The sequence below is a fragment of the Penicillium citrinum genome (assembly GCF_028827155.1).
Source record: "Penicillium citrinum strain IBT 23319 chromosome Unknown utg000002l:1.0-3833315.0:1.0-3834789.0, whole genome shotgun sequence".
Lineage (NCBI taxonomy): Eukaryota > Fungi > Ascomycota > Eurotiomycetes > Eurotiales > Aspergillaceae > Penicillium > Penicillium citrinum.
In genome coordinates this window covers 2,758,336-2,779,660 of record NW_026622687.1, presented here as the reverse complement: position 1 = coordinate 2,779,660, position 21,325 = coordinate 2,758,336, and the positions used below count along the sequence as shown (strand labels likewise).

The 21,325-nt window shown below is 49.2% G+C and overlaps 9 protein-coding genes across 9 annotated transcripts; 5 read left to right on the top strand and 4 right to left on the bottom strand.

The window, feature by feature from the left end:
- Window positions 1–414: 414 nt before the first annotated feature.
- On the top strand, window positions 415–1,599 carry N7469_002859 (sedoheptulose-7-phosphate:D-glyceraldehyde-3-phosphate transaldolase TAL1; the record flags this gene model as incomplete). The annotated part of the gene is made up of 4 exons (XM_056641779.1): window positions 415–472; window positions 549–560; window positions 626–909; window positions 979–1,599. 4 exons carry the CDS (start codon window positions 415–417, stop codon window positions 1,597–1,599), a joined length of 975 nt encoding a protein of 324 aa, XP_056504273.1.
- An 822-nt stretch (window positions 1,600–2,421) lies between these two features.
- sod1 (superoxide dismutase SOD1) lies at window positions 2,422–3,459 on the top strand (the record flags this gene model as incomplete). Its single annotated transcript, XM_056641778.1, has 5 exons — window positions 2,422–2,434; window positions 2,789–2,968; window positions 3,039–3,190; window positions 3,279–3,375; window positions 3,437–3,459. The coding sequence occupies 5 exons, from the start codon at window positions 2,422–2,424 to the stop codon at window positions 3,457–3,459; spliced, it is 465 nt and encodes a 154-aa protein (XP_056504272.1).
- A 426-nt stretch (window positions 3,460–3,885) lies between these two features.
- Window positions 3,886–6,685, top strand: N7469_002857 (putative transcription factor (Snd1/p100); the record flags this gene model as incomplete). The annotated part of the gene is made up of 2 exons (XM_056641777.1): window positions 3,886–4,023; window positions 4,166–6,685. 2 exons carry the CDS (start codon window positions 3,886–3,888, stop codon window positions 6,683–6,685), a joined length of 2,658 nt encoding a protein of 885 aa, XP_056504271.1.
- A 656-nt stretch (window positions 6,686–7,341) lies between these two features.
- N7469_002856 (SEC14 family lipid-binding protein) lies at window positions 7,342–8,855 on the top strand (the record flags this gene model as incomplete). The annotated part of the gene is made up of 4 exons (XM_056641776.1): window positions 7,342–7,619; window positions 7,691–7,832; window positions 7,908–8,282; window positions 8,331–8,855. The coding sequence occupies 4 exons, from the start codon at window positions 7,342–7,344 to the stop codon at window positions 8,853–8,855; spliced, it is 1,320 nt and encodes a 439-aa protein (XP_056504270.1).
- Window positions 8,856–10,825: 1,970 nt separating this feature from the next.
- On the top strand, window positions 10,826–11,872 carry N7469_002855 (sterol desaturase family protein; the record flags this gene model as incomplete). The annotated part of the gene is made up of 1 exon (XM_056641775.1): window positions 10,826–11,872. One exon carries the CDS (start codon window positions 10,826–10,828, stop codon window positions 11,870–11,872), a length of 1,047 nt encoding a protein of 348 aa, XP_056504269.1.
- Window positions 11,873–13,641: 1,769 nt separating this feature from the next.
- On the bottom strand, window positions 13,642–14,616 carry N7469_002854 (uncharacterized protein; the record flags this gene model as incomplete). Its single annotated transcript, XM_056641774.1, has 3 exons — window positions 13,642–14,061; window positions 14,164–14,234; window positions 14,388–14,616. The coding sequence occupies 3 exons, from the start codon at window positions 14,614–14,616 to the stop codon at window positions 13,642–13,644; spliced, it is 720 nt and encodes a 239-aa protein (XP_056504268.1).
- Window positions 14,617–15,137: 521 nt separating this feature from the next.
- On the bottom strand, window positions 15,138–18,129 carry N7469_002853 (uncharacterized protein; the record flags this gene model as incomplete). Its single annotated transcript, XM_056641773.1, has 3 exons — window positions 15,138–15,179; window positions 15,248–17,531; window positions 17,582–18,129. The coding sequence occupies 3 exons, from the start codon at window positions 18,127–18,129 to the stop codon at window positions 15,138–15,140; spliced, it is 2,874 nt and encodes a 957-aa protein (XP_056504267.1).
- Window positions 18,130–18,425: 296 nt separating this feature from the next.
- On the bottom strand, window positions 18,426–18,854 carry N7469_002852 (YjgH family protein; the record flags this gene model as incomplete). The annotated part of the gene is made up of 1 exon (XM_056641772.1): window positions 18,426–18,854. One exon carries the CDS (start codon window positions 18,852–18,854, stop codon window positions 18,426–18,428), a length of 429 nt encoding a protein of 142 aa, XP_056504266.1.
- Window positions 18,855–19,433: 579 nt separating this feature from the next.
- Window positions 19,434–20,936, bottom strand: N7469_002851 (DUF1479 domain-containing protein; the record flags this gene model as incomplete). Its single annotated transcript, XM_056641771.1, is given in 3 exon segments — window positions 19,434–20,600; window positions 20,671–20,829; window positions 20,841–20,936. The coding sequence occupies 3 exon segments, from the start codon at window positions 20,934–20,936 to the stop codon at window positions 19,434–19,436; spliced, it is 1,422 nt and encodes a 473-aa protein (XP_056504265.1).
- Window positions 20,937–21,325: the final 389 nt, after the last annotated feature.

The following is a 21,325-nucleotide window of genomic DNA, read 5'->3' as shown; positions in this document are numbered from 1 at the left end:
TTGAATTTAATAATATAGTGGGCTTTGAAGAATCACCAAAACCAGTGAGAAGTTAGATGAGGTAAGGAAGTTTGGGAGTTGAACCGGATGTGTAGATATCAGACAATGTAGTTGGGTGACTGCATGGAGGGGTTTGGCGGGAAGTGAAATCATCGCGCAGCGTCATATTTGCCCCACCGCCCAATCCCACCTCAGTCTTTTGGTCCCGCACGCAATGAGGTACTTCTTTATTGTATGACATTGTCATATTACACCGAAGTACCTCTTAGGTTCCCGGCTGGCTCTGCTCCAGACCTGCCCCTCCCTAAATACCTTCTCATCGCCACATCTCTTCCTCTTTTATTCACTTTCTACAACCTATCTCATAATCCTTCTGTGCAATCCCTTTCTTTGCATAATACTTCCTTGATCAACATGTCTTCTTCTCTCGAGCAGCTCAAGGCCTCCGGCACCGTTGTCGTCTGCGACTCTGGTATGTTATTATTCCACCGATCGTCCAGGATGCATGCAGTGTTGAACACTCTCCACTAACGCGCTTTGCTTTCTAGGTGACTTTGCCAGTATGTGACTCCAGCTCACCGCCAGCTTCCAACCTCATTGGTTTTGAAATGCTAACGTATCACAGCCATCGGCAAGTACAAGCCCCAAGATGCCACCACCAACCCCTCCCTGATCCTGGCTGCTTCCAAGAAGCCCGAGTACGCCGCTCTGATCGATGCCGCCGTTGCCTACGGTAAGACCAAGGGCAAGACCGTCGATGAGCAGGTTGAGGCCACTCTGGACCGTCTCCTGGTTGAGTTCGGCAAGAAGATCCTGGAGATCATCCCCGGCAAGGTCTCTACTGAGGTCGACGCCAAGCTGTCCTTCGACACCCAGGGCTCCGTCAACAAGGCCCTCGAGATCATTAAGGTAAGAACTAAACAAATGAGCTGAGGGTTGGAGACATTGGAATATAGATACTAACAATTTGGATTATAGCTGTACGAGGAGAACGGTATCTCCAAGGACCGCATCCTGATCAAGATTGCCTCCACCTGGGAGGGTATCAAGGCCGCCCACATTCTGCAGTCCCAGCACGGCATCAACTGCAACCTGACTCTCATGTTCTCTCTGGTTCAGGCTATCGCCGCCGCCGAGGCCGGTGCCTTCCTGATCTCCCCCTTCGTCGGTCGTATCCTCGACTGGTACAAGAACGCTCACAAGCGTGACTACACTGCCCAGGAGGACCCTGGTGTCAAGTCCGTCCAGGACATCTTCAACTATTACAAGAAGCACGGCTACAACACCATCGTCATGGGTGCTTCCTTCCGTAACACCGGTGAGATCACCGAGCTGGCTGGCTGCGACTACCTGACCATCTCCCCCAACCTGCTGGAGGACCTGTTCAACAGCACCGCCGCCGTCCCCAAGAAGCTTGACTCCGCCAACGCCAGCAGCCTGGACATCCCCAAGCGTGCTTACCTGAACGACGAGCCCTCTTTCCGCTTCGACTTCAACGAGGAGACCATGGCTGTTGAGAAGCTCCGTGAGGGTATCTCCAAGTTCGCCGCTGATGCTATCACCCTCAAGGATCTGCTCAAGGCCAAGATCCAGGCTTAGATGGTTGATGATTCTTTTCTTGTGTGATTTCTTTTCTTCCCTTATGTTATTTGTAAATTGGCGATCCCTAAAATGTCGGAATCGGTAGATACGAATTGATGAATCTTTTTTTTTATGCTTTCAAACACGTATTTTCATTCATGTTGTAGCTCTCATGACTTATTAGTAGATCGTAACAAAGCTGAGTACAGCTATATACATAGTACGTAGTGCATTCACTTGGAGTTAGCCTCATAGATAAAAAGGATCAACCTTAATGTCGATCTCCGGTGTCGGGCTCTCTCAAGGCCGACGCATCCGAAGCCAAAAGCCGTGTGGAATCTGGGCTGGTCGGCTTATTCATGTTATGAGTGACCCCGCAGGGCTCGGTACGACATTTCTAACACTACCCGAGATAAATTCAGCTTACAGAGGGATACAGTTGATCATTTATATAGAAAAAGAAAAGTGCAGTATAGTAAATAAAGTATCAAATTGATATCAATTGTAGCTCGTATATGATTAAATTATGATGGATGGCGAAATGCTCTATCGCATTATGTCATTTCCCCTCGTTCCGTTGGCTGCCCGCTTAGGAAGGTGGGGGGTAAATTGGGTGAGGAGCTGTACGGTACTATGTAAGTACTCGGTACCCAAAACATCCACACAAACCAAGTGTAAACAAAAGTACCCAGTACAAGAGAGGTTCCCGTCGTGTTGCAGTCACGTCAACATTATCCGCTTATTATGTTCGACTCCGCCCACTTCTCTGCTCTCTTTTCCTTTCCTTAAGACTCATACCAAACTTTTTGTTATCCATATCTTTCTTCTATAATCTTCAAAATGGTTAAGGCTGGTAAGCTTCATCCTGTCATTATATATTTTCCTATTTCATACTTCCCCTATGGCCAATGAACTCCCCTCAACTGCTTCGCGGCTCCACGTTTCAGGGACCCTTGGGGTGAGCAGATTTGAGCACCTTGGGATCATCCTGTCTTGACCTCAACCTATCGGCTTGCTTCCCCTCTCCACAACTTGGAATATTAGTTGCGTGAGCTGCTAGGGCTGTTGCTGGGGGTACTCGCGATCTGAGCTTAAGCTTAATTGTCAGAGGCTCAGTGAGCAAGCGGGAGATTCGGGGGATGGCTAACGGGGGGGGATGCAAGTATGATTTGAAAAGGAATATCCCGGCTAATCAATTCTCGATCAGTTGCTGTCCTGCGCGGAGACGCAAAGATCTCCGGTACTGTCACCTTCGAGCAGACCGAGGAGAGTGCTCCCACCACCATCTCCTGGAACATCACCGGCCACGACGCCAACGCTGAGCGTGCTTTCCACGTTCACCAGTTCGGTGACAACACCAACGGCTGCACCTCTGCTGGCCCCCACTGTATGTCTTGCAGTTACTCTTGCAGTAATCGTACCCTTGAGTGAATTCATGATTAACCTCTCCTGAACAGTCAACCCCCACGGCAAGCCCCACGGTGCTCCCACTGATGCCGACCGTCACGTTGGTGACCTGGGCAACTTCAAGACCGATGCTGAGGGTAACTCTACCGGCAACATGCAGGACAAGCTTGTCAAGCTGATTGGTGCCGAGAGCGTTCTGGGCGTAAGTCTTACAAAAACATCTTGAGCAGCCATACTCGAGAGCCCCTCCCCAAATCATCATGCGGAACAAAGATCTAATCACAGATTAGCGTACCCTTGTCGTCCACGCTGGCACTGATGACCTCGGCCGTGGTGGTAACGAGGAGTCCAAGAAGACTGGTAACGCTGGTCTCCGTCCTGCTTGCGGTAAGTCATGAGTCACTACCTGATAGAGCCCCAAGGATCTACATATACTGATGAATCACAGGTGTCATTGGCATTGCTGCTTAAATTTGGAGCAATCTTTGAGATAACCCCATTAGTATTTGGGTTATGATGATATTCCCCATCTACTGAGATGAAAAGTTCAGGATAGTTAGCCTGGCTAGGATGCAATGACAATGAATATGATTTCGGTCAATCAACAGCAAAACAAACAACCAAGAAACTAGATCTTGACCCCCCCTTATCTTGGTATTATACTCCGAGCTAAAGTAGAAAATGGAGCTAAATGTAGTTGCGTGCTGGCCCGTAGTGCCCAGACCGCTTTCCCCCACAAACACCGTGGCCACGTTTCTCCTCCGAAGCTCTCCCGCAATCATTCCATTCCACTCCTTTCTGTTTCCCCTTTTTCTCTGGTCTTTCTCCTCTGGTTTTCTCTCAATCGGCCTTATCTAAGCTACCTGTGTGTGAGGTAGTGGTGTTCCCCCATCCAGCATGCCTTTCGAAGCCCGTGTCAAGTCCGTCCTGTCCGGCGATACGGTCGTGCTGTCGCATATCTCCAATCCCACACAAGAACGTATCCTGAGTCTGGCCTATGTCTCTGCACCTCGTCTAAGGAGAGAGGGCGATGAGGTTTGTACCCCCTTATATCAAATACTAGCCCATTGAGATGTTAGAATCATGGGGTGTTTCCTCTGAACTCTGGTGATCAAATTGGAATTATCCGGATGAAATACCAACTTCAATGCAACCGAGCTAATCACATTCTCTATAGCCATTCGGATATCAATCGCGTGATTTCCTTCGTGAAATCCTCGTCGGCAGAGTCGTTCGCTTCGACGTAGTTTATTCCATCCCTACCGGCGCCAAGCGCGAGTACGGTGTCATCACCCTTCCTGGCTCCAACGCCAAGTTGCCCGATATCAGTGTTCAAGAAGGATGGTCCCGTGTCCGCGAGGAGGCTGGCAAGCGTGGTGATGAGTCGGAGGCTACCCAAGGGCTTTTGGATCGACTGCGCGCATTGGAGTCTCTTGCTCAAGACGAGAAGAAGGGTCTTTGGTCTGGCTCCGACGAGGGTCTCATCGAGACTAGCTACGAATTGTCCAATGCACAAGACCTCGTGAATGAGCATAAGGGACAAGAGTTGGAGGGTATCGTCGAGAAGGTCCTTAACGGTGACCGTGTCGTACTTCGCATCCTCATTTCTTCCAACGGGCACCTGCAGACTGTCGTGGCGGTTGCTGGTATCCGGGCCCCTGCTGCCAAGCGAACCACCGCCGATGGCAAGGAGCAGGCCGCTGAGCCTTTTGGTGACGAGGCACAGCAATTCCTCGAGTCCCGCCTGTTGCAGCGAAAGGTCAAGGTTTCTCTGCTCGGTGTTACACCCCAGGGCCAGCTAATCGCTACACTGCTTCACCCCAACGGAAACATTGCCCAATTCCTTCTTGAGGCTGGTCTGGCCCGCTGCCAGGATCACCACGTCGCCCTTCTTGGCCAGGATATGGCTGTTCTCCGCCAGGCCGAGCGCTCAGCCAAGGATGCTCGCAAGGGTGTCTTCACTGGCCACGTCGGTGCGAAGACTTCCGGTGCTCCTGCCGCGGATTACATCGTCAGCCGTGTGCTGAACGCCGATACCCTCTTCCTTCGCAACAAGGCTGGCCAGGAGAAGAAGATTAGCATCACCAGCATTCGTCAGCCCAAGCCTTCTGACCCCAAGCAAGCCCCTTTCGCTGCTGAGGCTAAGGAGTACCTGCGTAAGCGTGTCATTGCCAAGCACGTCAAGGTCTCTGTTAACGGCAAGAAGCCCGCTAACGAGGGCTACGAGGAGCGTGAAGTTGCTACTGTTTTTCAAGGCAATGTCAATGTTGGACTGGCACTTGTTGAGGCTGGATACGCCTCTGTCATCCGTCATCGTATGGACGATGACGACCGTTCTCCTGATTATGATTCTCTTCTGGCAGCTGAGGCCGAAGCCCAGAAGGAGGCCCGCGGTATGTGGGCACCCAAGCCGCCCAAATTGAAGCAGTTAGTCGACTACTCAGAGAATGTCCAGAAAGCCAAACTTGAGGTTGGCGTGCTGCAACGGTCGAAGCGCATTCCTGCTGTCGTTGACTTTGTCAAGTCTGGCTCTCGCTTTACCGTCCTGGTGCCCCGCGAAAACGCCAAATTGACCCTCGTTCTTTCGGGCATTCGTGCCCCTCGATCTGCCCGCGGGCCGGGCGAGGCTGGTGAGCCATTCGGACAGGAGGCCCATGATCTGGCTAACCGCCGCTGCATGCAGCGTGATGTCGAGATTGACGTCGAGACCATTGATAAAGTTGGTGGTTTCATTGGTACACTTTACGTCGGCAAGGAGAACTTCACCAAGGTCCTGCTGGAGGAGGGTCTAGCAACTGTGCACGCCTACTCAGCGGAGCAGTCTGGTCATGCCAACGAGTACTTTGCTGCTGAAGAGCGAGCCAAAGATGCCCGTAAGGGTCTCTGGCACGACTGGGATCCTTCCAAGGAGGCAGCAGAGGCTGAGGAGTCCGAGGCTGCCAACGCCACTGGTAACGAGAGCGAGGCTGCTTCTAGCCAACGCCGCAAGGATTATCGTGATGTTATGGTCACCTTTGTGGACCCTAACAGTGGCCGTCTTAAGCTCCAGCAGATTGGTGCAGGCACCAGTGCTCTGACCGAGCTGATGTCTGCTTTCCGTTCTTTCCACATCAACAAGGCCAACGACACTCCTCTTCCTGGTCCTCCTAAGGCCGGTGACTGGGTTGCTGCCAAATTCTCTGAAGATGGTGACTGGTACCGTGCTCGTGTGCGCCGTAACGACCGCGAGAAGCAGGAGGCCGAGGTTGTCTACGTCGACTTCGGTAACTCCGAATCCTTGCCCTGGTCTAGCCTCCGCCCTCTCACCCAGCCGCAGTTCTCAGGTCAGAAACTGCGCCCTCAGGCTATTGATGCCGTCCTCTCTCTCGCACAATTCCCTACCTCCGCCGACTACCTTGAGGACGCCGTCGCTTTCGTAGGTGAACAGACTTTCGACCGTCAACTCGTGGCTAATGTTGATCACGTTGAATCTGATGGCACGCTTCATGTCACTCTTCTTGACCCCGCCGTGTCGAAGAGTCTCGACCAGAGCATCAATGCCGATATTATTCACGAGGGTATGGCCATGGTGCCTCGCAAGCTGAAGTCTTGGGAGCGTGCTTCCGCCGACACCCTGGAGCATCTGCGTGAGCTGGAGGCGGAAGCCAAGGCCGAGCGTCGGGGTATGTGGGAGTACGGTGATCTGACCGAGGATTAAATCTTATTACTTTGAGCGGACTGGATGCGTTCTGTACAAAAGCGTGAGATCAGCCTCAACTTGGGAAAAACATGTGTCATAGCAAAAATATCCATGGTTTTGTACCAGCTTGTTTTCTTTCATCAAATTTACTCTGCTTAATTGAAGGAATGAACCGAAGTCTATTGAATAGTAACAAACAAATATTGATAGACAGTATTAAATTGTCGTAGACACCGGGAATTCTGTCGATCGCCTCCGGGGATTATGATGGCCGATTAACTTTGCCCCGGATCTGATCTTCGACTCCTTAACAGTTCAAAGTATAACTATCGACTTTAAATTTGAGGAGAATGCTACCAAGTATCCACATCTCACGGTTTTAATTTACAATCAATATCAAAGTATCGATAGCAGGTAAACGCTACAAGTATTCTACCCGATTTAATTAATCTGAAAATATAAAAAAATAAACTACAATCCACATATCATCGATGTATAAACTGCAAACAACAAAATCCATCGGACCCCGAAAACCCCGAGGGGCCCCAGTTCCACTGACCGCCTCAGCCTCTTATTGTACTTCCACCCCGATCTTCAACTGACACCAACCGCGGGGCCGATCGTCAATTCGATATCAATCAAAAAAAAAGTCACCTATAAAATCAGTTTAGAAGATGTTCTGGCGGACAAAGTCCCACGACAGCCACGCGTCTGAGGACCCGGCCCTTGCGCGCACAACGTCAGCTTCGAAAAATGACGCCGCCGCCTCTGCAGACCAAGCGTCCGGAACTGCATGGTTAGCCGGACACTTGAACCATTTGACCCCGGAGCAAGAGGAGAAATTGAGCGAGTTCAAGCGTGTTTGTTCAGAGCGTGGGTATTACACCGCAGCTACGGAACAGAGCGAGGGTGTTGAGGCGAAAGAACCTAGTCACGATGATGCGACTATGCTGTAGGTTGCACTGCTTGATGCTGTACACTGGACTAGATATGTGGAACGGGACTGATGGGATATCAATATAGGCGGTTCCTGCGGGCTCGCAGATTCGATGTTGAAGGTGCTTGGGGTCAATTCAAGGATACAGAGGACTGGCGCAAGGATAATTCTATCAAGGAATTGTATGAGAATATTGGCGTGGACTCGTATGAGGCTGCGCGTAGAATGGTATGTGATGCATTTTCTGGAGACTATGATATCTCATTGTCCAAGGCGCTTAGTTAATACCGGGTTATCTTACAGTATCCTCAATGGACTGGTCGTCGTGATCGCCGTGGTATTCCCGTCTATGTCTTCGAGATCCGCCACCTTAATAACAAAGAGATGGCCGCTTATAATAACACCATGTCGACTGGCACTCCGGAGACTCACAAGTCGTCGACTATCCCGGCGCGTCTGCTAAATCTATTCGCTCTCTACGAGAATCTGCTTAACTTCGTCATGCCTCTGTGCTCATCGCTGCCTCGTCCTAACCCGGAGACTCCCATCGTGACATCTACGAATATTGTTGATGTGAGTGGCGTGGGACTGAAGCAGTTTTGGAACTTGAAGAGTCATATGCAGGATGCTAGTGTGTTGGCTACTGCCCATTACCCCGAGACCTTGGATCGTATCTTTGTAAGTTCCTCTTACTACCCGCATATCGATCCGTCACTAATTATCCAGATCATCGGCGCGCCTGCATTCTTCCCTACTGTCTGGGGCTGGATCAAACGCTGGTTTGACCCTGTGACCACGTCAAAGATCTTTATCTTGTCTGCCGCTGAAGTCAAGCCCACTCTCACCTCTTTTATGGAGCCCTCTAGCATTCCCAAACAGTACGGTGGCGAACTCGAGTGGCAATGGGGCGAGATGCCTAACCTTGATGAGCCCGCCCACGAATTACTAAAGGACCTCGAACAAGAACCCATCGAGGGCAAGACACGAAAGGAGCTTCTGAAGGGACCCGTGCTGTTCAAGGGTGATACTGTGGAGGTGCTAGGTACTGAGGACGGCAAAGAACGTCGACAGACCATCCTCGTCCCCCAGCACAGACAGAACTCTGAGTCTGAGACGGAAAAGGAGTCTACTGAGACGGCAAATGGTGAAGCTGAGGCAAACTCTGCCCCCGTTACTGAAGCTGATAAGCCTATTGAGAATGTTGCGGTCAGTGTTAGCGAGGAAGCCCAGACGACAAGTGTCGCTGCTTAGCGATCTCAAAAGCATGCATTGGATTGAGTGTGGTGCGAGAATAGTTGCGATTATCCGGCGTGAAGATTTGCATTTCACATGACCGAGGCACACCGTGGGGCGTAAGTGTGTTAGTTTGAAAGGCCCAGAACACGTCTGCCTGGGTCTGGGGATTTTTTGATTATGCGATGACTATTGCATGTGCATCATGTGTTTGGCATAGAGGGCCCTTCAACGCCTTTTGTTTTTGTTTTCGTTCCCAACGTTCTCTCTTGTCCTGATGGGCTCTATCGGGTTTGGCTTTCTATTACCCTTCTCAGTGGGCCTGAATGTGATACTGGCACTACCAGAACCCGGCTTTCTCTCTCAGTTCTACTTTCTTTGCCCCAGCCGGTATGATTTGATACGAATTGGGCTGGGGGATCTGCTTTACGTGAGCGGATTACTTATGATTTGAATATCCCCTTATATTTCTGTTTGCTCTTTTATACAAGTCTGCATAGTGGGTAGAATACATATTGTCTATTTCGGCTTCTGATATCTTTTTCCCTCTTGTGAATCCGTGTGCAGCAGTGTTTTCGTAGAATCTTTCGTACCATGCCGATCCCATTGGGCATTTAGGTCGTATGGAACTGCCTAACAGGACTGGTAATAGTGCAGGATTATCTCGGCAAATTTTAGGAACTTGAATTAGTCAATGCTTATTCCTCCTGGGGCGTACTGTATTAAGGCTATATCAGTACTATCTTGGGCATGTCTATGCTTAGATGAGTGTGCATATTGTAATAAACTTCAATTTGACGTATCAACAACATCAGAAAGCGTCAATGACATCCTTAAAGACGTCATTTCAGAATCTTTTGAATGTAGACAAAATGCCAGGTCTAGATCTGATAAAGTGTATCGTATAGTTCGTATACTTGATGACATCCGATCAACCCTCGAAACTGCGAAAAAGTCGAAGCGCAGCCGCGTTGTTTGCGCTAGTCCAAATACGAATAGACTAGCCTGATATGGAAATAATTTACCGGCGGGCCATTCAGCGTGCAGAACGAGTCGGCATTGACCTCAGGTTGTTTTGGTGATGTATACTTGCGTTGATGGAAGAAACAGGAATGATGATTATGGTGGCATATACTAGTTCTCAGTGGTACATTGTCATATATTATGAAGATGAATTAATCTAAGCATGTGGTGGACAGCATTATGATAATGATCCACACGGCACAATGTATACAAACAACGTTGCCTACAGTTAGGCATAAACTTCAAGTTCTCCCCAACATTTTCGGCCATCACATGGGATGGCCCAATCCCATCTAATCAGATTGTACTACTCTATCTCAATTATTGGGTTCACGGAGTATTATGAGGCCCCGAGTATCTGAAAATGAACAGATACTATTGTAGATGGTGCGACGAAGGGTGGACCTTGTAGATCAGGTGACCGTCAAGGGCACATGTTCCACGAAGCCCTGCATCGGCGATTTAGGTATGCAGCACGTCGTCTATCAAAGCCAGGGTCAGGGCCTTAGCCATCTCCAGCCAATGCTAAACCAGTAAGGTCGATCATGGGCTGTGGGGTTAAATCATGGTGCCATCATCCTACAATAACACTTCAACAACCGCTAGACTTCCCCGGGGTAGCCCGATCGACAAAGGGGACAGGGAAAGTCGTTAGCACACGGGCGCTAATAGCGTTTGGGGATGTTGGGACAGACACGATACCAGAATCAGAGGCGATCAACGTCATGTTCAATCATGTTCGCATGCTGCAGAGACACCCCCGAGGCTCATTTTTGCGGAGAGTGGGTATTCACATGCACCGAGCATCCACCCAAATGACTGGGGCGAAAAGGAGATCGACAGAGCCAAATCTCTTTAAAAACCCACACGGCCACCCCGGACTTTGGGGAGTTCATTGTCGAATTTTCGCCATATCTTCAGATCTTCAAGAAACGTCCCGCCTTTTTGCGTCCTCCTGACTCACCATGAGTGTTCAGCGCAATCCGAAGGACTCGATGAAGTCTACTTGGCGGTCTCAGGCCCGCTCTGAGTGGACTCTTTTCCACTGGTTTTATGAGTTGCTTGGAATTCATCCAGAGCATCTTGACAAGAACGTCCCTGTACATCTGAAAGAGGATGCCGTGCCCTACGTCCCGGACTGGTCGATGCATCGTTGGGTTATCACGCACGCCGCTATCCCACTTCTCATTCATCACGCCTACGTCCAGTTCACCGGTCATAATCTCGGCATGCTAGGCGCTTTCATTCTTTACAGCTTCGCCTTTAAGGGTATCGCCATTCACGAACTACACGTTCTCCGTCGTCTCGGTCACATTCACGGTTTTCTCGATGGAGACAAGCACGCCCGAGACGGCGTCCCCGACGTTGGCGTTGCTAAAGTCGTCCGCTCGTTGATTTCCACCTCGACATTCCGGCCTATGTTCACAGTGATGCTTGCCTATCGCGTCGCCTTACCCCCATCAACGATGAGTTTCGCCTGGTTGCCCATCGAGGCCGGTCTCTATGGCATCATCCTCGACTTCTGGTTCTATTGGTACCATCGTCTTATGCACGACGTTGGCAGTCTTTGGCAGTACCACCGTACTCACCATCTGACCAAACACCCGAACCCGCTTCTGACCCTGTACGCCGACCTGGAGCAGGAGTTCTTTGATATTGCCGGTATCCCACTGATGACATACTTCACGATGCGATTCATGGGGATGCCGATGGGTTTCTACGAGTGGTGGATCTGTCACCAGTACGTTGTCTTCGCCGAACTTGCTGGTCACAGTGGTCTACGTGTCCACGCCACCCCTCCGTCAACCTTTAGCTTTGTGCTCCGTTGGTTTGATGCAGAGCTTGTTATCGAAGATCACGATTTGCATCACCGTAAGGGCTGGAAGCAGAGCTATAACTATGGCAAACAGACTCGTCTTTGGGATCGTATCTTTGGTACATGCTGTGATCGGATCGAATCTGTGCCGCATAATATTGACTATGTCAATCAGTCACCGATGCCGCTGTACTAGTTCGGTATGGTGTTTCTCCAGTCTTTCGAAGGCTTGGGGTCTTTCTTGTATATGTCTTTTGTTAAAATTTGATTGAGGTGGAATCTTTCCTCATGTGCACCACTCTGATCTGGCTTTTTTATGATACCACGCTAGATACTTTACTTTATATGAAATTTCAATGATTTATGAACTTGAACATCTCAAGGCATTGACGTAGGATTGCTATTACTAGTAATAATACTATGTAGTTAATGGGACTGCCAGAGTTTTTTTGATGTTGGATCCTCCAGTACAATTTCCCCTTCGTGATAAAAAATGATACTATACCCAGTGCAGCGCATTATGCGCACCATCTTTCCTACCAGGTCTTTCCAAGTTGCCCATGGCCTGATGAGGACGCTCAGATCCAGGCTCACTTAATGAATCTTAGACTGGGCTCGGACTCATAAGCTATCACTGATTACTTTGAATTAGCTTTTAAGACATCTGTCGAGCTCCAACTGCAGGGAGTACAAGAATTGGATGAGCAACGTCTTGCTTTCAGTAATCTTGTCATACGTTGTCCCAAGGGAACTATTGATCCGAAAAGCTCAGTTCCTGCAAAAGAGCCTCCAATGACAACAATGCTCTTCGCATCCAGTACCAATCTGTATGCCCAATCATGACCATATGCGGCCAGTCGTTGGATGGTAGTAGGGGCCACATAGGGGCCAATCCTACAGGTTGCTTTGACACGACATAAAAACTTGTTGGGAAACATAATAAGAAGATTGACAATTTAGCAAGAGACAAAGAGAATGAAATAAGAAATATGGTGGGTGGGGATGGAAATGAGAGAACGCGGATGATCCCAACTGAGAGATGAAAGAAGAAGAGGATCTTCGATTGGCGGAGGCAGGCGCGCAATAGTCACTGACATTCACGGGGAGAATTTGAGATGCAATAGTAGTAGAATTCATAGTTAGCATCAACTTAATCTAAGCTATAGTAGGTGATATCTGAAGACAGTATTATGGTGATTTATTGGTAGTACAAGTACTAGCACCAGGGTTCTGATACATAGTTCCGAAGGTACGTAGATTGCTGCACTGTAGGCCTCAAGAACTCTTGCTTTTGTACGAAATAGCATTATTTTTGATATATACCAGCATCAAAGGTTAAGGTTCCCACCGCGGTATAAGTAGAACTGGAAACTCTGTTGCACGCCATCATGTTGAAGTAGGCGCAGGTGCGCCATTTGGGGCCATCAAGTGCTCCAGCTGATCGACAGATTGTTGAATCTCTGCCTGTGTAGGAAGATTGACAACAAAGAAGTATAAAATGTCCTCTTGCAGGATTCTCCTGACAATGCCTCTACGGCGATTTCTTCTATCTCGTCGGGAAAGGCTCGGTCGACGACATGTTGCGACTCGTCTCCTATTTCTTCTATCCCGTCGTGTCTTTCGCCTGGGCATGGGATTGATGGCCCCGCCATATAAAAGAGCAATCAAAAATCCACTGCTGACTGGGTGATTGGAATCATTATATCGAGATCGAAATTGTGTTGTTTGCCCTGATGGCATAGGCTGAGAAGGATCACGGTGTTCAGCGTCCTAATAAATTTTCATATCAATGTCTGAATTTCGTTCGAGTCAGAAAGTGCCTTACACAGAATTCCTGACCTCTGCTAACAAAATAATTTTGCACCCAAGATCCTGAATTCTTGAACTTGTCACTCATGCTCGCCTCTTTGCTATTTCCCTGGTTTACGTAGGCTTGCTCTGCAACCCGATCAAGATCGGGTTAAATCAGCTCAGCGGCTTCCGGTAGCTCAACTTGTCCATCAATGCGTCCACTGTGAGTCTAATATTGCTCAGTTCCTGCCTTGTTTTTGATATATGGGCTTCTGGGTTGCTGTATCTTTCGGCAGCCTCGTTGACACTGAGCTTCTTAGTAGTAAATATTGTTCTCCCCATGGTTTTTGAAAGCCGTTGCAAGGGCCCTTGTTGTTCATCCGTAATTGACTGTTTGAAGGCCATGATCATACCAAATAACCCACGGGGCATAAGGACATCTTCATTGAATTTATCGAGAAACGTGTTCCGGCGTGACCGCGATTGAAGTTCTCGAGCCGTGCCAGCTGCTGTCCCTACTATGGGGCTTATAATCTGAGCAGTCAATGTAGGAACGAAGCCAACGACATTGGCAGCCATGTATATAACATCAATCTACGTGTCAGACTGAATTAAAAGTCAGTGCCCTGCGAATGGCAGTATTCAAGATGACCGCTGATATATGCCTGAAAATGGAAAGCATGTTGAGCTACTAACCTTGCTTGCCTTCTCCCAATCCGTGTGAAACTGTAAGAAAACCTCTTGACTGATGCCACAGTTGGCAACTACTGGAGCGGAAGTACGTAAAACCCATACTGCCTCTTTCGTGGCCTACGCTGCGGGATAATAACAGCACAAGGGAGTCGTTGAGCTGGCCGAGACGGACCCGCCATCTGTACCAGCCCACGCATCATGTGCTCCTCCTTATTCATTCTCGCTACTTCGGTTTGGTTCTTCGGTGAAGCCTCGAACTCCTTGTATGACGGTGGCTTCATTTGCTCTACCATTTCCATCAAGGTCCCATTCTGTTTCATCTTGATCGTAGACCTCGCATTCATCTGAATTTGGACTGTCAGTCTCTGAGCCATACCCGGCCTCGGCTGCTTTAGACTCGTCTTTCTCGTGCTTCTCCTTCAATCCCCCAACGGGAGCATCCCCTATTCGCACCATCATACACAGGTGGTTGATCATAGTCTTGACGTGCGGGCCTCGAAGAAGATGGTTTGAGTAGAGGATGAGCCCGAACGAGAAGCTTGAATGGCCTCGGATGTAAAGCCAATGGCCGCTCCGATTAGCTTCACGAGTCTCCCCATGGCGGTGTAAGAACTATCAATGAATTGTGTCCTCTTTTGATGGATGATATTCTTGCGTTTTTATATTGGAAAGTTGCTTATACTAGTAGTAGAGAAGATCCCGTCGGCCCCCGCGGGCCCCCCACGCATATCTCGTACCAAAACGGCAACTGCGATGCAGCATCATCCAATCCTGCCATTTTCGGAAATGCTTTGGAGACTTAAGCATTGCTGGTTGCGTGTTGATGATGATATCTCGCAGATATTCTACTCTTAAAAAGGATCAATAGTGGACACTATGTGGATTGTTTGCCCCTCAAAGCTATAAATTACATTCTTAATTAGTCAAATAACATGTATAACTATGCTTCTCAAATGCTTCTATGACAAACTAAGAGACTAAGTTGCTTTCCAAAGCAGATTGACTTGTTTTTTCCGGGCCTATAGAATGATGTGTTAGAGAGATACATCACCAAAAGAGTGAGAGATAACAAGAATAGAATACTTACAATTGGTGCCAGGAAGATGACTCCGCCAGTCAAGGCCACTACGGTCAAGACCAGCTGCAATTTGGAGAAGCTTTTGCCCAGGACGTCAAATGCCTGGCTTGGAGTAGCGCGAGTGCCGAAGATGTCACCGCCATATGCAAGAATGAGACTGGTGCTCTCAAGCATTGTGGGGCGAGACAACACATCATTGATACCTGCGACATCTCGTGAATGCGTCAGGTACCACTTCCCATCGAAGTCGAGGAATGGCATATAGCGGAAAAGCCCCTCCTCTGCCTCACTGGAGGTTGGGTCCCGGTCAACAGGGCGACGAGGATCCAACACAGGACGAGGGATTCCGACGATGGAGTTGGAAGACGGGAGAGTACAGACCAGCTGGCGAGTTGTAATGCCTTGGCGGGTCTGGGTGACTGTCATGTGAGAGATGGGCTCGGCAATCATGAATGACTGAGAAACAACATGGGGTAGAGGAAGGCTGTCAGTGCTGCTGCTGTGGAGGCTAGAGTAATTGCCAGCTGCGTCCAAGGGACCACGGTCATTGGGGATGGAAGACTCGTAAAGCTCAGAGATAACCAGCTGGTAGCCCTTGGCGGATGATTCACCAATGGCGTCACCAAAGAATGAGTATGCGAACCAATTCTCCGACATTATGGATGTAATGGGCTGCGCTAGATCCACTCCTGCTTGGGTAACTGAGTGAAGAACCTTGCCAGACACGCCATCCAAAAGGTAGAAGCCAGCGACATTGTCCTTCTCATTGACGGCAGTAACAAGAACAAGATTCGGGCTGAGGTACTTGTACAAAACAGATCTGTTTCCAAGAACTTTGCCAATTGACGCGACAGGGTCATGCGCCGGGCGAGCTGTCGCCTTAACAACCTTTTGGCCTGACGGGGGAACAAACTCCCAGACTGGCGTTTTGTTGTCGCTTTCAATCCAACCAAGAACTCTTCCGTTGTCACTGGTGGTCACCAGAAATCCGTTGATGTCTTTGAAAGGGGTAACAGGGCTACCATTCTCTTGAATACCAACAGCACCGAGTCGAAGAAGTGATGCACCGTCCGGTACCATGAAGTTGGCAATCGAATGAAGCTTGGTAGCTTCTACGGGTGGCTGGTATAAGGCTGCACCCGTTGAAGAATTGACCAGTACATAGCCACCATCGTTGAGATTGATGGTCACCTGTCCAGGACGAGCAGAAATATCTTTTACGTCCCACGCCTTCTCTGATGCCTGGACACTCCAGAGAACAGAGCCTTGGCGGCCAGTGTCAAGAGCGTAAACCCGTCCAGTGCGAGTGGCCACGACGACAGGCTTGGCGACTCCGAAGCTATCGAGGTTGGTCACCTCATCAGCCAAAATACTGCTGATGATACGTTGTGGCAGATGCTTTATCCAACCAGGCAAGTGTTGGAGATCACGCATATGACGTTTGACACGGTGGATATATGCTCCATGAATGCTATCGTGTCCCTCAACCTCCAGCTCATGAGCCAGATCCTCCTTCTCCTCGGCTTCGGCCCAAACGGCAGCAATAGCTTCGATCAAGCCTTCAGGACGAGTCCACTCAACTTGGCCATTTCTGATCAGTTGCCAATCTCCAGACTCACGGAGGACAACGGTTCGAGCAGCCACGGACTTTCCTTTCGCAACAACTTCGGCCACCGCAGCGTAAGCAGTATCCGGAGATGCAGCGTCCACATTCCAACGACCAAGAATACCATGTGAGGCAGAAGAAACCACAACAGCCTCCGAGTCAGTGACACGGGTGAAGTAAACATTGGCGTCAATATTGCTGGTGGCAATCACAGACTGGCCTTTCAGGTAGGGCAGTTGGTAGGCCTTGGTCACGGCAGCTGATTTCAAGTCTACATGATAGACCTCTGCCCAGGCGCCAGATCCAGTCTTGAAGTGGACTAGGAAGTGGGGGAGAGAGTTCAGCTTGTGAGGGGCATGGACCGTGATTTGGCGGATCTCTTCATCGGAGTTGTTATCAATAGCGACGGAGCTGATATGCTTCGTGCCAATGACATTAATCTTCAGCGATTTATGCGTCTTGTCCGCCCAGACAATCAGTGGAGATGCGGTGTTGGCCCCAACAAAGAGGACAGATTCGGGGCCGGTGATATCGCTTTCCGAGTTTAAGACCAATTGTCGAGTTTGCTGACCAGTAACGGGGTCGAGGGCGGTAACCTTGATCTTCGAGCTCTTCAGCATGCCCGACTGAAGCGAAATATAGAAAACCTCGGTAGGAGAAGATGAGACCTGGAATGGAACATCTCCACTGTAACGAACGTTAGGAACGCCTGGGCCACAATATGAGCTCTAACTAACCTTTCATCAATGTATTCCCACTTAACGGCTCCTGAATCACCATCAAAGCGTCTAACAGAGCCAAAGCTCTTGCCGGAAATCAACGCAATTGTGTCTCTAGAGTCAGATGATTCCTTGGAGGCATCCTCCATCTCAAGCAGCTCAAGGTCAGAGACATGGCCGCCATCAAAATGCTGATCCCAAATCAATTTTCCATCCTGAGCACCCCACGATGAGATATAGTCTCCTGCTGCGCCAACAACTGCATTGTTTCCATCCAGGCCACGCAAGATACCAGTCCCACCAACTGGAGAAGCCGATTGCGAGATATTGTGACGCCAAACTAGAGCACCATCCCGGGGGTTTACCGCGCCTAATATAGACCTATCGGAGAGTGTGTAGAGAAGTGACGCGTTCGAGGCAGAGGAGGGCTTGAGGAAGAAGGTCGAATCGGGAGAGGGGGCGCCGAGCAGAGCGTGATGGAAGTCAATGTGATTAACTTCATCGGAAAATATGGCCGCCGCTGGGGTTGCGCATACTGCGGCTAGGAGTGCCACCTGAAGCCGCATGTTGGTGGACTGGCGACAAGCAGGTAAAGTGGTGGTTGTCGATAGCTCTCGGGCGGTGATGTTGAGATGTTTCCCCCGGCCGAACTTGGCGGAACATCTCCACTCCACCAGCACCAGCACAGCACCAGCACCAGTATCAGTATCAGCATTACTCAATCTTCAATTCTCCAATTTCACTCCACTTCTGCTTTCTCTACTCTGCTATTGGCTTGCTTCATATATTCTCAAAGAAACTATAGTACTCGAAAATAAGGATATATATCCTTATTTTATTGATTCCAGTACTATGGCTTGTCTTAATCGTCTGCAATGGCATCCACTTCAATCTCAACAAGCATATCATCATCCACAAAGCTGTTGGCTACTACAATCATAGTTGCAACCGCACCAATTTGCCCTCCATTTTGTTCTCCTAGTACCTCTCTGAAAGCGTCCCCAATAACCCCACAGTCCTCTTTCCTACTCACAAACATTCGGCACCGAACAACGCTCTCCGCCCCTTTTCCACCCACTGCTTGGATAGCTTGAATGATTTCTTCGAATGTCACAAGAGCTTGTTTCTTGGCATCGCCTGGATAACGGACTCGCGGTGCTTCTGGTGGAGAGTCGGGGTCTGCTGCAGTCGAGCCTGCTATAAAGATATGCTGACCCCTACGGACTGCTCGATAATAACCGATTCGAGCTTCCCACGGGGAAGAAGTGCTATAGACGCGCTTCTCAGGCATCTTGTGATCGACAGAACTGGATGATATAGCTTGTGTAGATGGTGGAGAAATGAGTATATATGCTAGTTTATTAGTTTATGAGCCACGAGGTAAGATTTCTTTTCGGGTACCTCGAGTCGTGACTCAACCTCCAGGATAGAGTGCTATCCCTTACTGGAACTCAATGATAGATAGCTTTTCAATTCAAGGATTTGTGAAGTGGGCTTCGAGCTCGTATTATATACTAAGCCTTGGCCCCACTAGTTATCTCACATTTGCTGGCTGGGGTGAGTCATCCGTTCTTCTATACCATTATATACGGTGATGGGCAAATGCTAGGCAAATTCTCTAACAATCATGTTTGACTAGAGGCGGAATATATCTCCTTCAGAAGTCTCAAAGAATGGCTTGTCTACTACTTAATGTGAGTTCCTACTGGTAACTGACTAATATTCGACTGCTGGAAAACATCCATCTCTACTGCAAGTGAGGTCCTTGATAGCCATTATCTGCTTGAATATGGATAGATGCAATTTTCAATTAGAAATGGGGGCGGGCTAACGCCTTGGAACGTATCTCAAATTATACAGAAACTTTGCTTTACAACCCAAAACACGCTTGGTTGGCGGAACGGATAGCCTCCTTCTCGCCCTCACTCATTGAGTCGGTGATCTCCCAGGGCTTGCTGCCGAGACCCATGGCACGCTGTCCCTCAGCATTCAGCGAGGACCACTGCAAAGCTCCCTTGAATCCCTTCTCTCCATCGCCACCAGCTCCAGGGAAGTCCCAAGGAGGTGAGTAGTTGAGAGCTGCTTGGCGCTGCTTCTTCAGATAATCGATGTTCATATCACACAGAGGTGTAGCGGGAATATAGAGGACGCTAGAATCACTCTTGCCGCGATGCTCCTTGTCCACTGAGTGGAGCATATCGCAATGCCAGGCAACAAAGTCACCAGGCTCGACCTTTGGAACGGAAACCATAGTGGATTCCAGTTCAAGCTGCGGGTGAGTCACTGGGTTATACTCCTGGCATGCACCTGGAACAGAGCCGGGGAAAGTATTATCCAAATTCGGCTTTTGTGTCTGCACATCGAAGAAAGGTCGCAGGATAGTGTACGCAGTGCTGTGTCTAATCATAGGACACACATGGAGAGAGCCTTCGCCAGGGGCAGTCTCAGACATAGACAACCAACCTTGGAAGAAGCGAAGCATTGAACAGGCGCCAGCGCCATTGTACAAATCCATGTTAGCGCCCAAACGGTGTTTCGCGTCCCACGGATCATAAGCCTCCCAATTCCCCTCAAGAATCTTGTTGTACACGCTCGCATACTCGGGATCTTCCCAACGTTCCAACGATCCTCCATCGACGTGCGGGCCAAGGGTGAATTTAGCATCACCCGGGTCTCGAATCCGCAGACGGTCACCATATGTGAGAGGATTAGATGTTGAGATTTTGGTGTTTGGATCGGATGAATGCCACAAACGCTGCAAGAAACGCTGGGAATCAAGCATGTTGGGATGAGCGCGAGCTTCTGCTTGTGCCGGAGTCCAGTACAATTCGTAGACAGCAGGAGAATCGGCAGGGAAAGCCTTGACACGCTCCTTGTTCGCAGCAATGTACTCTTGGATGCGGTTCTTATAGTCACGAGCCTCTTTACGAGGCACAACATTGCGAATAACCACAGTGCCACGGTGACGGATCTCTTCCATAGTAGCTTCGGGCACTTTGCCCGCCACAACATCAGCATACTCCACTGATGGGATTATCTGTCAAAGTAGATTAGCGGATGTTCTTTCTATGTCACTTTCTAATAAACATAAATATCATCGGACTCACGTCGCTGCCTTTGGTCTTGATCTTCTCGACCTCTTCTTCGAGACTGGGCAAAAGCCTCTTCCAGCTCTCGGTCAGAGCCTTTTCATTCTTCTGGAAAAGCCTCGTTTTCAAATCCCGAAATCGCGGGGAAGAGGCTCTGGTTGATAATCCGGTCTTAAACTGGGGAAAACCGATGAAATGTCGCCAGCGGCTTTGGTTGTTTGCGCCGAGGTGGAGGTTGATGCCGCACGGGCAACTGTTTTGAAAAGGTGTCGAGATATCGCCATGATTGATGATTGGAGTGTTTATTGACCGAGAACTGTTTGGAGGTTAGATCTAGTCCTTTATATACGTGCGTTGCCATCGCGGGGTGTACATCACTGGTATGGCGGGTAGTCTGCCTATACAGGAAGATGTTCCGCCACCCGGCGGCAGGACTACTGAAATAGTATTAGCTTCCGCTGCACTATCCAATGACATCCGCAGGGGCTATACATTTGTATGTACATGCCTTTTGATTTCGAATGGCAACTTCTACAGTATTCTTCCTATAAATGATGTACTAGGATGCAATAATAATAAGAATCATCCCATACCTCTTCTTTATGAATTTGGTTGTTAAACTTGAGACACATCTTATGGCAAGTCTAATGTCAAAGGAAATCCACTTATGCGG